The sequence below is a fragment of the Buceros rhinoceros genome, unplaced genomic scaffold (genome assembly GCF_000710305.1).
Source record: "Buceros rhinoceros silvestris isolate BGI_N320 unplaced genomic scaffold, ASM71030v1 scaffold7347, whole genome shotgun sequence".
Taxonomy (NCBI): Eukaryota; Metazoa; Chordata; class Aves; order Bucerotiformes; family Bucerotidae; genus Buceros; species Buceros rhinoceros.
In genome coordinates this window covers 1-14,277 of record NW_010423882.1, presented here as the reverse complement: position 1 = coordinate 14,277, position 14,277 = coordinate 1, and the positions used below count along the sequence as shown (strand labels likewise).

At 41.7% G+C, this 14,277-nt stretch overlaps 1 protein-coding gene across 1 annotated transcript in view; it reads left to right on the top strand.

The window, feature by feature from the left end:
* KCNH5 (potassium voltage-gated channel, subfamily H (eag-related), member 5) overlaps nucleotides 1-13,488 on the top strand; it is a gene marked incomplete at its 3' end in the record, with an annotated part of 110,180 nt that extends 96,692 nt beyond the window's left edge. The window contains exons 8-9 of the mRNA XM_010140583.1: nucleotides 4,046-4,298; nucleotides 13,373-13,488. Coding sequence (XP_010138885.1) covers nucleotides 4,046-4,298; nucleotides 13,373-13,488 — 369 coding nt within the window. The remainder of the gene's footprint in view (nucleotides 1-4,045; nucleotides 4,299-13,372) is intronic.
* Nucleotides 13,489-14,277: the final 789 nt, after the last annotated feature.

The window sequence follows — 14,277 nt, the reverse complement described above, 5'->3', positions numbered from 1 at the left end:
TTGAAATGTGGCAGGTTCTGTTCTTGCGTGCTGCTTGGGGATGCATATGGGAAAGCTGACTGCAAAGTCTGTGGCTACAGATTTATTACGGAACAACTTCTGTAGCAGCACAAGCATCTGGTCCCTGCAGACTGCCTGCTACAAGCCGTGTGCTCCGAACCCATCAGTTAGTAAAGCATTGCAGTCAGAAACCTTAATATCCTGCCTTGCTTATAAACTACAGGTTTCGCTGAGAAAGGTCTTGAAATCTCTAAGGAAATTTCCTCTTCAGAAATTTGTCCTGGTGGTTTTTGATAGGCTGCTAAAAGAATACATAGGCTAGAACAAATGCCCAGCTGAACTGGTTCTACTGGCATGAAGTATTGGAGACATTTCCCTAACAGTGAAACTATAGATGGAGCGTTATCGTCTCCCTTAAATGTAATTTCTCTTACACCCATGTGTGTGCATTTGTACGCTATATGGGTTTGAGTACAACCATGTTGCTACTAGTTTGTATCTTTTTAGTTGCATGCTGCCTTAAAAATGCTGAGATCTCGGTAAGAGCATTTCACAAGAAGAATGTTGAAGTCTTGTATTATCAATAAAGGATTCTTTTCAGTAGAATATTTATCTGAATTTGAAGTGATTATTTTCTCATTTTCTTCTCTTAGGATCTTTGGACTATTTATCATTAGCTTCCAAATGCTTCTTTGTGATCCTATATCACATTATATGTCTTCTTCGGAAGCAAGAAAATTACTACATAATGTAATCTGTGTCAGCAACAGCCTCTTTTCACAGTACAACTAATAGAGAGGCTGGTGACATCTGTAAGACTCTTCCTGAATTCATGATGATGGTGTTTCTAAACAGAGAAGTAAAAAGAAGTGCTGCAAAGTCAGGTTGGAGGTTATGAAGTCCTGTGCTTGGAGCATCCATTAAATGCATTGCTGAATATTGAGATTGTCTATCTTTGCTCTTTTTTCCTCTACGTATATCTACATTTATCTTTATCAGTCAAAGCTCCTTTGCAAAATCTTTCAATATTGTTTCTTTTAGTTGTTATTTTATTCTCTGTTCTCAGTACTTGCAGTGGAGCAGACAGGAAAACTGAAATAAAAAATAATAGATCCTGGCTAACTCTTGGGTCATTACTCATTTACTGCTGTACTAGTTGATAAGTGGTATCTCCATGTGTCTCCATACAGTAATACGTCATTAGGAGAATCACTTTATCTTGACATCGGAAAATTCCTGAAGTATGCTTTCTAAGACTGGCTTTTTCTGTGCAATGGATTTTTTTCTGTCTCTTCATATGTGTAATGATAGATGCTTGTTGTGTCTATGAAAAGAGTAATACTTCGACTGCTCACTTTTGATACTCTATATTTAACTCTAGTTGTGAGGAAGCAATATGCTACTTCGCATCCAAGTGGCTTTTATTCTTGAGGGACACAATTAATTTACACTTCAAAACAAGAAAGGGTCCCAGAACATCTCCAAATTTTACAGTTACAACCTCTGCAATAGTTGAACCAATTTTTCCTACATTTTGGAACCTTAAAAGATAAAATTGGGAAATCGGTCATGTATGAATACACACGTTTTTCTTAAGAGCAGTGTTAGAGGATTCGTGGCTCATGGCCTTGTTAAGTCAAAAGCACTTACGTTACTGAAGGATGTAAAAAACTTCTAACCACGATTTAGGCCCAAGAGCAGATAAAAATGTTAAAAATCATCAATCATGATACAAAATAAAGCAGAATTTTTCATTAAATTACTACTGAGAAGAAAAAAGATGGCATGTTTCTATTATGTTATAATAAAGACAAGCTTTCAGTTTGGTCCAGAAGTAGGGCTGAGGTGAAACAGTCACTCTCAAAAGTAGTCTTTGGGTTTTTTACTGGAAGAACTAAGGTGTGCCCATATTTCTAAAGGTAAATGAAATGACTCAGGTAAGTATAAGTTTATAAAAGTACGTTTGCCCCTAATAACATTATGGAAATGTGTAAACTGTGACTCAGACAACACATTATTACTAATGCAAATGATGATTTATGGAGAATGTCTTGTCAAATGTGTTTGTTAGTAATTTTAATGAGAAAACAGACTTATGCAGGGTATTTTAATGTCTTCTATACAACAATTTGTTACAGAAAAATAGCATTAAGCCAAACTGATTCTGTGTCAAATAAACTCAAAACCAATCATCTGGTAGATCTGGGAAGGTAGTTGCAAGTGAGGAAAGCTCATGCTATGGGGAAGTTTCCAAAGAGATACTGTGCTTCACGGTGTTAGGCACAAGAAGTATCGTCTCTCTTGTTTATTAAAGACAAGATCAAGAAATGACCTGATCATATTCTGCAAACACCTACATGTGGAAGAGATTTCTGATGATTGCAGGTCTTTTATGTGAGCAACATGATGAGATCCACTGGCTGTTGGCTGAAAATAAAAAAAAAAAAGAGTTCAGAAGCAACATGTTTTAAAAGAGAGAGTAGATGTCCACTGGGTCAACTGCCCTGTATCATTTGAAAACATTAAATCAAAGCTTTCTAGGCTATAATTTTACCAGGTCTTCTGGGACTGATATGAAACTTAAAAGTGCAAAAGGTTAGTGCAGGTGGTTTCAATAGCCCCTTCTAGCCTCAGACTGTCGTAGTACAGAGGACAGGAGAATAACTTCTGCTTCACCTTTTGGCATTCAAAGGAACTTTGAACCGCTGAAATAAGAAAGGGACTAAATGTTGTTATTATACTGGAATTTGTTTACAGTTTTTCCCATTCTATGCTTTAAGACTTTTAGTAATACTTTGCAATAATATTTTTTTAATACATCTTCTACATTAAACAGAAATGAAAATTGTGGCTTTACTTCAATATTAACACGACCATTTGCCTCAAAGCTTAGTCAGGGTTACCAGAGTCTCCCTCTGTTTGCTAATATTCAATGGTAGTCAACACATCGACCCAGTGTCCCTGTCTCTCACACTGTCTGCAGAGCAAGCTGCCAGATTAATTCCGTTCAATGAGAAATTAATCAGTACTATTGATCTGCAGTCGTCTTTGTATGAGACTTCCAGAGTGCTCTCGATCTCATGCTCTTGTCTATTAATTATCCCAGAAAAACTTCAAAAGGTTTTATAAGTTTCTCAGTGCAATTAGCTATCATGCATTTTAGGGTTCTAAGGACATTAGTGTGTTTAGGAAGATGTGCAAATACTAAATGCATAGTTTACAAACCTAACAAGACCCAGAGGTTTTCTCTCCCTCCACATGTCGCTGTGTCACTATTTCAATAGGGAAAGCTCTTTAAGATAAGACATTAATTGAAGGTCTTATTTAATTGATCAACTATGAAGACATCCTCATGTTCACAGGACAGCTTTTCTCTCACCTTTCCTTTACTTTTCACGAGGTTTCATAATACTTTCTTTTTGCTCTGATCTCAAGCTCTTTGGATTTTCTAGTCTGTAAGCCCACCAGGGCAGGTTAGTGGTAGGTCTGTACAGCACTGAAACTAAACCCTCAGTGCGTTTCAATATGCATCGGTAAGTGGTCATCTACTTCAAGACTTTTGAAGACTAGGTTTTCTGGACGTGAGCAAAATGTGTTTCCTATTGTGAATGGGTCATATTTGCATGTCTTCAAGTTCCTCCAGCTCTGAGCATCTGTTCTGTGCTCCTGCAGGGATTGAGTGTAGCAGTGGGTGGATAGTGTGGACACCAAGTCTGGAGGGGTAGCCACAAACAGCACACAGTAGTGCCACCTGGATTCTAGAAAGCAAGTACGAAAATTCTTAGGAATGAGAACAGTGTAACAGAATAGTCCCTTCTTCCATACCACCCTTTCAGCTGCAGTGAAAGTAGTAGATGGGTAGAAAAAGACCACCCTGGTTCAAGATAAAACTCCTACGAGAAGCTTTTTGAAATAACTGGATGAATGGATCTTAAGATCCACCCAGGCAGATCTTAAGATGCACCCATTCAGTTATTTCAGAAAGCATGTGCTGGCCTGGTGTCATATTCCCAGCTGATTATTTTTCATCTTTTCTTTTATTCAGGTTCTCTCAATTTGCCCAAAGGATATGAGAGCAGATATTTGCGTGCACCTAAACCGGAAAGTTTTTAACGAGCACCCTGCCTTCCGTCTGGCTAGCGACGGCTGCTTACGAGCCCTGGCTGTGGAGTTTCAGACGATCCATTGCGCCCCAGGGGACCTCATCTATCATGCTGGGGAAAGCGTTGATGCTCTTTGCTTCGTGGTCTCAGGATCCCTAGAAGTCATCCAGGACGACGAGGTGGTGGCTATTTTAGGTACTGTGATCTCTGTTGAGATGCTAGTTATTTGCATATATTTGCCTTTTGCTTAGCTTTGAATATTAACTAGTCTTGCCTAACATCAGCTGGGACTACAGGAGGCTAGTGGTTGTCATGAGATGGAGATGTCATGTCTCCAGAGATACTACTCTAGAAGCAAACCCTTCATCTTTTATGCCATTGGGAATGCTCTTTCTGTTCAGTATGGCTCAGTAGTCACAGTTACAGTGTCTCTGAGCAGAAGAGAATGGCAGCTGTGTGCTTGACATCTTTTAAATAGCCTGGCAGAGGAAATGCACTTTGTTCTGTAGTAGTCTCTCAGGAGGATTTCCACATTAACTTTCATACTGGGATTTTCATTTGGCTGTGTTCTATCCCAGAATAACACCTGCAAACAGCCTCTACAAGGGAGCAAATCTGTCGCTTGTAGCGAACTGGCTTTACAGAAAACGAAAAGCCTGATCTGACTATGCAAAGAGATAGGGATGCACCATCTATCCAGCCGCTGTCGTGACAAGTCCCAAGTAATGGAGGAGCTTCTGAATAATCACTCTGTCACCCCACTGTTGTGTCTGTTTTGCCAGCAGTGGGTGGGAAAGAACCTAATGCAGACTCCTCACTAGCTTGTAGGGCATTGGGAAAGGTGTAGCAGGTGGTGGGACTTAGTGGTCAGTACTAGAACTGAGGCAGAAATCATCCTCAGAGGTAGAGGAAGAACTGATGGCTCTGCGTGAAAACCATCCAAACTCTGTCTTGCCTTTTAAAATAGACCCATTTGTTGTAGAACTCATCTGCTGTTGAGGATTAGCTATCCTTCTCTTAAACTGGAGCTGTGGCCCCCTGAGGGCAAATTCAGTGGGTGCCCTTGTCCTGGGGGACATCTCACACCCCACTGAATCTCCGTGCTGCTTCTTACCTGTGAGGGTAGCTCCAGAGGGCTCCATAGGTTCTCCTTGTGTCTCATGGGGATGATTGCTGGGAGGTGAGTGTTACATTTGGGAGTTGCCTTGGCATGTGGGAAGAGGGCAGACATGGGGAGTCAATATTGGTCATGAATCAAAGCTTCGGCTCCTTCAAGCTGGCAGCAAGGGGGAGGAGAAGAGAAATGAGGACAGGCATGTAGCTGAAGAGTCCTGTTGTGTTGCTGTACAAGCCTGTGGATATGTGTCATGCACCGGGGTGGCACTGGACAGCATGCAGGTGCATGGATGGGATTGCAAGGGGATGGTTCCCTGATGGGTCCTCCCAGCTGGAGAGGATGAACTCAGAAAAATGCACATCTATGTGCTTTTGTCCCAGGTAACAAGTGGCAGGATGAGAGGAAATGGCCTCAAGTTGCACCAGGGGAGGTTTAGGCTGGATATTAGGAAAAATTTCTTTACAGAAGGGGTTATAATGCATTGGAACAGGCTGCCCAGGGAGGTGGTGGAGTCCCCATCCCTGGAAGTGTTTAAAAGCTGTGTGGATGTGGTGCTGAAGGACATGGTTCAGTGGTGACCTGGCAGTGCAGGGTGAATGGTTGGACCTGATGATCTTAAAGGTCTTTTCTAGACAAAGTGATTCTGTGATTCTTTTGAAATACCTGCTGCACCTTTCTGTATTTTAGTATATATTAAGGTTTTTTAAAAGAGAGATTTAATGTAAGAATGAATCTGTTTCCATATTCAGGCGTGAAGTCATTATGGTGAAACCTCCTAAATCTGCAGTTTCTGTAGTAAAATATTCCTTGATTTTTAGTTCACTTGACCATTTTGTTCTTTTTTATTAATCTCAGTGACAATACCTTATATTTGCTTACAGCTATTTAAAAACAAAAAGCATTAAGAGTGAGTAGCAGCATTTAAACAAATGTTTGGTTTTCCGGGTATTAGAATGAAAACAAACAATAAGTGTGTAATTTACTGAACTAGAAGCCATCACTAAATGGACTATATGCAAAACTTCATTGCGTTTAGTAATTAATATTGTGTGTTTGGAATGACAGAAAGAACCCTTTGTTCCTACCTTATAGATATGGTAGATGTACTATCTGTGTTACTCTCCATTTGGCTGGAGAGACCTTTAACCATATCTAGTTAAAGTGAATTACCTTTAATTACTAAAAGAGCCTTCGATTCTGCTGTGGCTGCTGATAGGCAATCCTGTGACTCAGAGCTGTGTTCACTGTGTGCCACGGGGATTGGCAGAAGGTGTGCATGTAATTTAAAGCAAGATAAACTGCTTCCTCTAGAGCACACTGAAGAGCATTTTCATGCTCTGACAGATTATGTAATATAATAGTGAACTGAGTAATTATGAGATGTCGTATCCTAAAATTTCACTTATGGAAGAAAATCTCTCCCAGATGTAGTTGCAAAGACATTTATAGTGGTAGCTCTGGCACCTGAAATAGCGACTGCAGATCAGATGGTGAAGAACATATTTTTTATCAATTTGCTCTGCCTTAAGGCATTCAAGCACAAGGAAAGTGAATCTGCCTAAGGGTGAGAGCAGGTTTAAAAACCTCTGCCTGACACAAAAACCTCTGTAGCCTGCTTTGAATACTCCAAGCATCTGCTGTCTCATTGGGGATGCTTGGGAAAGTCAACTCATGGGGTTGTACTACCAGTCTGTCCACCTTCTCCAGCCCCCAGTGGTAACCTGGAGAGGAAATGTGATAAGCATCCTTTGGAGACTTGTCCTCACGAGCTTCCTCTATGGGAGCAGGAGGTGACAGGCTGTCTGCTGGTCTCTGCTTCTTGCAGAGCTATCCATTTCCTAAGTCTGCTTTGGAACTGGTACTTTGCAGTAACAGCTTTAATAGTGTAGTGTTACTTAATATGGTAATGTTATTTGCCTTACTTAGAGAGCGAGAGAGAAGGTGTGTCTTGTTTGTTTTTGTTTTTTTTTTTTTTTAACCATGCTCACCCACAGATGGAAGTTCTGGTGTATTCTTAAAAGTGAAATATAACCTATAAAAGTGAATCAGGTAGGGACATCAAAACAGGCTAAGAACACTCATCTTCTATCTCTTACGGTCGTGCTTCTGTCTGAAGTGCAGGTCTTCGTCCTCCCTGGCCTCCCAGCATGAATCACTTTGTGATGTTGCTGCCTTTCCCCCTTTCTCCATTTTCCCTTATTGTGTTCCTTCTCTCACAGCCATGATTAGCTGGCACATCTGGTGTCCTTGCCTGCTGAAATGGTGTCCTCAGGAGACTTGGCATCCCGACCAGGTGCTTTCTGCAGGCTCCACTATGGAGATAACTATCCTTTTGTTCAGCAGCAGTTTTCCTGGCTCAAGGGCCCCAACTTTGGCATTTCTTCTGCTTGAAAGCAGATGAAACCCAGTGATTGACAGGGCAACTTGCAGCGCTGTGACATTTTGTTCTCCCCTGGTTTGGTTTTGTTCTCATTTGTGTGTCATTAAATGCCCAGCTGCTGCAGTAATCAGCATTACAGAAATCAGTACAGTAAGAAAAGGAATCCAATTGTAGATCCGCAGTTTACAGGACTCATTAATGAAGATACCCAGGTGCACCGTTATGTTCCCATCATTATTTGTCTCCATTCCTCAAGGACAGTCTCCCACCTTTTGTAGGCACTGACTGCTGCTGTAGCACCACATGCAGAGCAGCTGCGACAGGGTGCTGCTTTGCTGAAGAAAACAACATCCAGTCTTTTTAACACAACTCATCCGCAGTTGCCAGCATAGTGGAGAAGGGAAAACAGCCTTGTCTCTAATTATCAAAACTTTACTGGCAAGTGAGGTGATCCTGGGAAGGTGCATCTGAAATTTTCCACCATCGCAAGCAGGAGCGAACAATTCAACTGCCACTGCTCTGCATGGGAAGGTCTTGTCAGCGGAGAAGTCTCAGGAAGGACCAGGGGTTTGAAGCCCCTCAGGCTAATGAAATGAGGCATCTGCTAGCAGAGGGGACCTAACGATTCACCCTGCCACAATTAACCCGAATTTTCTCCTGGCAAGGAGTTTCACTTAAGTGGCAATGCCAACCAAATGTCTCCGGAAGCTGCTTTCCAGCTCCCGCTATTTGCACAGCTGACTGTGTAAGTTATACAGTAACTTAAACCATGCAGATTGATTAACAAGGTTTAAAGAAGTTTTGCCAGCAGAAAAATAACGACCCACCACGTTCAAATGTCTGCTTAGGAACTGATCAAAAATACTGCTCAAACTGCTTAGTGATAAAAATACACTGAGCAGCAAAATCCTAGTGGGGGCTGCTACTGAATGAATTCAATTTTGATAGTCAAGCCAGAAGGAATATAGGTTTAATAGCTCATGTTTCAGCCATGCTTAGGGTCCTGATCCCATATTATTCAATTAAGTTGTTATTTACCTTTATGTGTGCGTGTTAATTCTCAGCATGTTCTGTATATAGTCCCAGACCAACTTGTTGTTTGTTGGATTTACTGGTTTTGGGCAAGCCAAAGTTTCTTTTTCTTGGAGTATTTCTAAATGTTTGGTCTGCGAAGGGGATATTACACGTATCAGAGGAGTTAAGGAAAGCAAGAGCACAGGTAGAATGAATTCTTGGAGTTGGTATGACAGCTGAAAATAGGGATGAGTCTTTTTTTACTCTTACCCTTATGTGTGTTTGGAGGTTAAAAGATTAAGTCTCCTGCCAAACCACACCAAGGAAAATTCTTTAGAGGTCGAGCAAGTAGCAGCTCCCATTTAGCTGAGCAGAAGGCCCAGGCGCTCCATAGCTGTCATCTATGGGCATTAGTAATCTGGCGTCTGGGATCCATGCATCAACACTTTGCATTTTATTGGTGTTAGGCAGCTGAGCATGTGCTTTGTGCAGACAAGACTGACCATGTGTGACACAGTGTGACATGAAAAACTCTCAATCTAATTCCATCTCATAGTGTTGGTGGCTAATGCTGTGATTTTCATTAGTTTAGTTGCAGGTTGGGTTTCTCCTCAAGTGAAATGAAAGTGGCAGAATTTGCCTCTATGTCAAACCAGCTCTTGATATTTTATACTGAATTTTATTTTGTTTTTCACGTGAAGTAAACCAAGGCAGACTAATTGTGAGAGTTTCTCCAGGTTAGTAATGTGCACATGGCTGCAATTTACGGAACAGCCTTTGTCCTGTTTCATCCATCCATAGGAAAAGTCCCTTTTATTCCAAATTAAAGCTCTAAAATAACTAAGAAGAAAATGATTCAAAAAGGAAAGGATTGGTGAGGTTTTTTTTTCAGCAAGAAGGACTGCAATAAATAATGTTATGCAGGCTATTTTTTAAATGCCAAATCTCAAAGTATTTTGCAAAATACTTGAAAGATTACTCATCTGAGAACCAGTGTGATGTGATGCTCTGCACTGGGCAGTTTTTAAGCATGTGCCTTGGGATAGGTCATATCTTGCAGGTATGGCTTGGCATTCATAGTACCGTGTACATGTATTGATGCTTGTTCAAAAGCGTTATTAGTTCTTACTGACGGAGTTGAAGGGAACGGTCAATTTTCCACTTTATTTTGTATTTCTGTCTATATCTGCATGATAGTTAACTATAATGAGATGCATCAGTCTTAATTTACTTCCAGCCGGTGTGTTACAGATGTGATCTGCAGCCTCTAATGTCAGAAAGATTCCTTTCACTGAATTGAAATGTTTTTGAATTAGACATGCACACCTCACTACCCAGCCCAGGAACTCAAAAGTCTGGTCAGTGTGAGAAAAGGAAAATTATTTTTAAATTGTGTGATATATTTCTTCTAAATCAGACTAACCATTTGAGGCCATCTGATTTGCCTTATGAGTTTTGAAGATGGTGAGAACAGACGTGCTTTCAAGTTTATTTCCTCAGTCAGGAAGGATAGAAACTTATTTCTGTACAAAATGGAGATATCCTGTCTCCAGGAGCTAGGGCTTCTAGAAGAATGTGAAGTACTAGGAGACTTGCAGTAAAAATGAGAGAGGTGAGGGGAAAATATCTATATAGACCTTTTGGTCTTCTTGCAGCTGTCCTGAATGCCGTAAGAAAGGTAAATTTCTTTTGTGTGCAGATGGGGAAAGTTGCACTGTGTTAAATAGTGCAAAGTACCTTTGCCAGCTTGGTCTTGGATCTTTGGCAGAGTCTCTCATTATTGTTTCTTTACTGACTATTATGACAATTTTTCAAATGCTAGAAATGCTGGTTTCCATTCATTCCGCCTGATCACATGTTGATGTGCAGTCCTGTAGAGCTGCATTTTTGACTGATCAGTGCTCAGCTCTGATCTGATCAGAACTCAGGGGAGTTCTGACCCTTCTAGGCACCCCAGAAAAGGCTGAAGTTTTGGCTAAAACGTTCACAGAGGCAAGGAGACCTCTCTCACAGTCTACTAGTTGTCTCTGCACATCACAGGCTGTGCTTACAGGAAGCAATGAAGTCCCAGATGGCAGGAGGCAGCCGATGAATGTGCACCTCTACATCACCCCTATCTTCTCCGTATCCCTCTTCAGATATAAACAGCTGTACCAGCTAAGACCAGAAATCCAGCCAATCCAGTAGCCTGTCTCCAAAACTGGCCAATAACAGATGTGCAGGAGAGAGTAGGAAGGTGAAGAAAGCGATGATAGTTCCCCACAATATTTTCCAACCCTCCACTGAATTGTGTTTCCAGGTCTTTCTCACCCAGAGGAATTTTTTTTTGTGTGTTTAGTAGCCACAGATTGATTTTATTCCAAAAACACATCCCATCATTTTGTAAACCTATGCAACCAGACCTGATGCCCCATGACAAAATGCTGCAGAGCTTATCTACTGGCTGAACCATCACAGCTGTGCGCTGCTTTGGGTAACAGGAGCTGAGTCCCTCCTTGTTCATTGGATATCTACATCCGTTTGAGATTCGTCTCTCCTACAGCCAGAGGTTTCACCACAGATGTATAGACACAGGCAGATGTGTTTTTATGAATACATGTACCGGTACACATAATTATGGCTGCAAGGACTTGATACTCAGTCACTGACCTGCTCTTCTGTGCACTTGGCCATCGCTTCCTGGCTATTGGTACCTGAGCTGAGTGTTTTTTCTTTACATGATACGGTTTTACCGATTCTGCAACAAAATCAGCCTTTGCTTTTCATGAGCTACAGAAGATCTGGGCATGTCACGATGGAAAGCCTACATTATTCATCACATCTGGCTTTTCTTAGTGTGACTGATGGAAATTTGGAGACATTTTAAAATGGGCAGAAGGGTTGCAGCTAAGGCTGCACAGCACAGAAAAACACCTTATCACCTTAAAGAATTCTTGGTCCCTTTTATGAGTTTTTTCCTCAGTGCTGTTTTCCACCAAGAATTTATTCTTTTACTGCCTGCCCAAACTTTATTCCAAAGGCCCCATCAAGTTCTCATGTCTAGTGGGATATTTCTTGGTTCAATTTCTGTCCCCATCTGGAGAAAGATAGATTTTGCCTTATATGGGTTCTGAGACATTGTTTAGCAAAAGTCTTTCCTCTCTGAATCCAAGGACTTTTTCATTCCTTTTGCAAGCTTCTGGGGAATTTCATGAGGCCATTAAGATTTTTTTTTTTCTGCATGAAAGGTCCAGACACGAACTGCTGTCTCACAAATTGGCAAGTCAATCCATAGTGCAAGGTTGTAGAGAACAGCTGCCCCCTCACTTCTGTATGGGAGAGTTATCATAATATAGAAGATAGAACAGCGTATAGAAATACCGATATCTATTATGTAGTTGCATACCATGTTGTTGTCTCTAAATATATATATATATACAAGCATGCATTGATATTTATTTATATTTTATGTACAGGCCTATGTCCATAATACACCAGCACATTTCTGTCCATATTTGGGATGATTATGCCTGTTCCCAGCACCCTGCAAATGTCCTCATGGTTTCCGTGGTTCTTTTAGTCCCCAGATCCTTACACTCATGTTCCTGCCACCTTTAATCCAGCAGTATCCAAATCCTGACTCTCACCTTCCTTTTCCTCATTCCAAGTGCAAAATGTATGTAAGTGTTTCTCGCTTTAATCTACAGTGTTCCTTTTTTCAAGCAATGCTTTGGGCACTGTGAGAGCAGGAGCAGGATGACTTTGCAGAGCTTCACCTCCATTCAGGAGGGGCATTAAGACTGCTCAGAACTCGGGGCAGTGTAGATTTGGGAGGTAACATTTGGGGGGCCTCAAGAAACCTCTAGAGGGAGGCTTCAAAAAGTCTGTAGGCTGCATCATTCCCAAGCGCCTCTGTATTCCCAGCCCAGCCTTGGGCTTTCCCTGGGTGTGAGCACGTCATGCAAGTGTACAACACATATGTGCCTCCGGAGTAGCTGGTGTTTCAGATGTAGCGGTTAAATGTTCTGTTGCGACTCTGAAAGGTTTTTTTCGTTTAGTTGCACTGTGTAAAATTAAACTTGAATGACTAATTGCCACTCTCTACTCAGTGAACTACAGTTAATAGGGATGAAGTATAGTACATTAATCTCTGTGTTTATGGGAAAAGACACGTTGTTTTGGAGAACCTGGTTGGTTTTGTTTTCATTCAGTACATTCCTTAGCACATTTATAATAGGCAAACAAGACTTGAAAGTGTGTGTGGGAAATGTCAAATTCAAGAACCCTTAAACGCTTCCAAGATTTTATACTTCTTGAAGAGAATAAACCAGAGTGTAAGAGGAGCTTATAGCTTCACCATTCAAAACCAGTGACTGATGGCTCATTGAAGAGTGAATAGGTTCGGTTCATCATGTCCCAGCCTTTCTGAGGGACCCAGTGCAGTTCCTTTCCTCACTGAACTGAAGACAATGAGATCTTCTCAAGTTTATGAAAGGTCGTTTCGTTTATCATGGTTTGGATTCACTTCTGTAACACACCATCATGCAGGTTCAGAGTGAGTATCCACTGCTTTTAGCCTCTTGGTTTAAATTAACTATGTTAACTTTTAAAAATTAGCTTTAATTTAACTGCACTTTGCAGCTGCTAAAAGCAGGACTTAGTCCTGTCTTGTGTCCATCTCAGAGCAAATCCTTTAAGCAATTTTGTGCATTTCAGAAGTTTCCTATAAATTATGTAACTGTGCTAAGTATGTCTGTAAACTTGAGTGTATCTGTAAAGTGATAGAGGAGCCAATGAGGAGGGGTGTTATGCTGGACCTCGTTCTCACCAACAAGGAGGAGCTGGTGGAGAACATGAAGCTCCAGGGCAGCCTTGGCTGCAGCAACCATGAAATGGTGGGATTTCAAGATCCTTGGGCCAGCGAGGAGGGCACACAGCAAGCTCACTACCCTGGACTTCAGGAGAGCAGACTTTGGCCTCTTTAGGGATCTGCTTCCATGGGATAAAGTCCTGGAAGGAAGAGGTGCCCAAGAAAGCTGATTGATATTCGAGGATCACCTCCTCCAAGCTCGGGAGTGATGCATCCCAACAAAGAGGAAGTCAGGCAAAAAAGTCAGGAGGCCTACATGGGTGAACAAGGAGCTCCTGCACAAACTCAAACACAAAAAAGCCTACAGAGGGTGGAAGCAAGGACAGGCAGCCTGGGGCAAATACACAGAAATTGTCCTAGCAGTCAGGAATCGAGTTGGCAAAGCGAAGCTCTGATAGAATTCTGGCCAGGGACATCAAGGGCAACAAGAAAAGCTTCTATAGGTACATCAGTGATAAAAGGAAGATGAGGGAAAATGTGGGCCCTCTCCAGAAGGGAACGCGAGACCCGATTATCTGGGACATGAAAGAAGCTGAGGTACTCAGTGACTTTTTTGCCTCAGTCTTCACTGGCAAGTGCTCCAGCCACGCTGCCTGAGTCACAGAAGGCAAAGGCAGGGCCTGGGAGAATGAAAAACTACCCACCATAGGAAAAGATGAGGTTTGAGACTATCTAAAGCACCTGAAGGTGCACAAGTCTGTGGGACCTGATGATATCCATCCACAGGTCCTTAGGGAACTGGCAGATGAATTGGCTAAGCCACGATCCATCTCGTTTGAGAAATCATGGCAGTCTGGTGAAGTTCCCACTGACT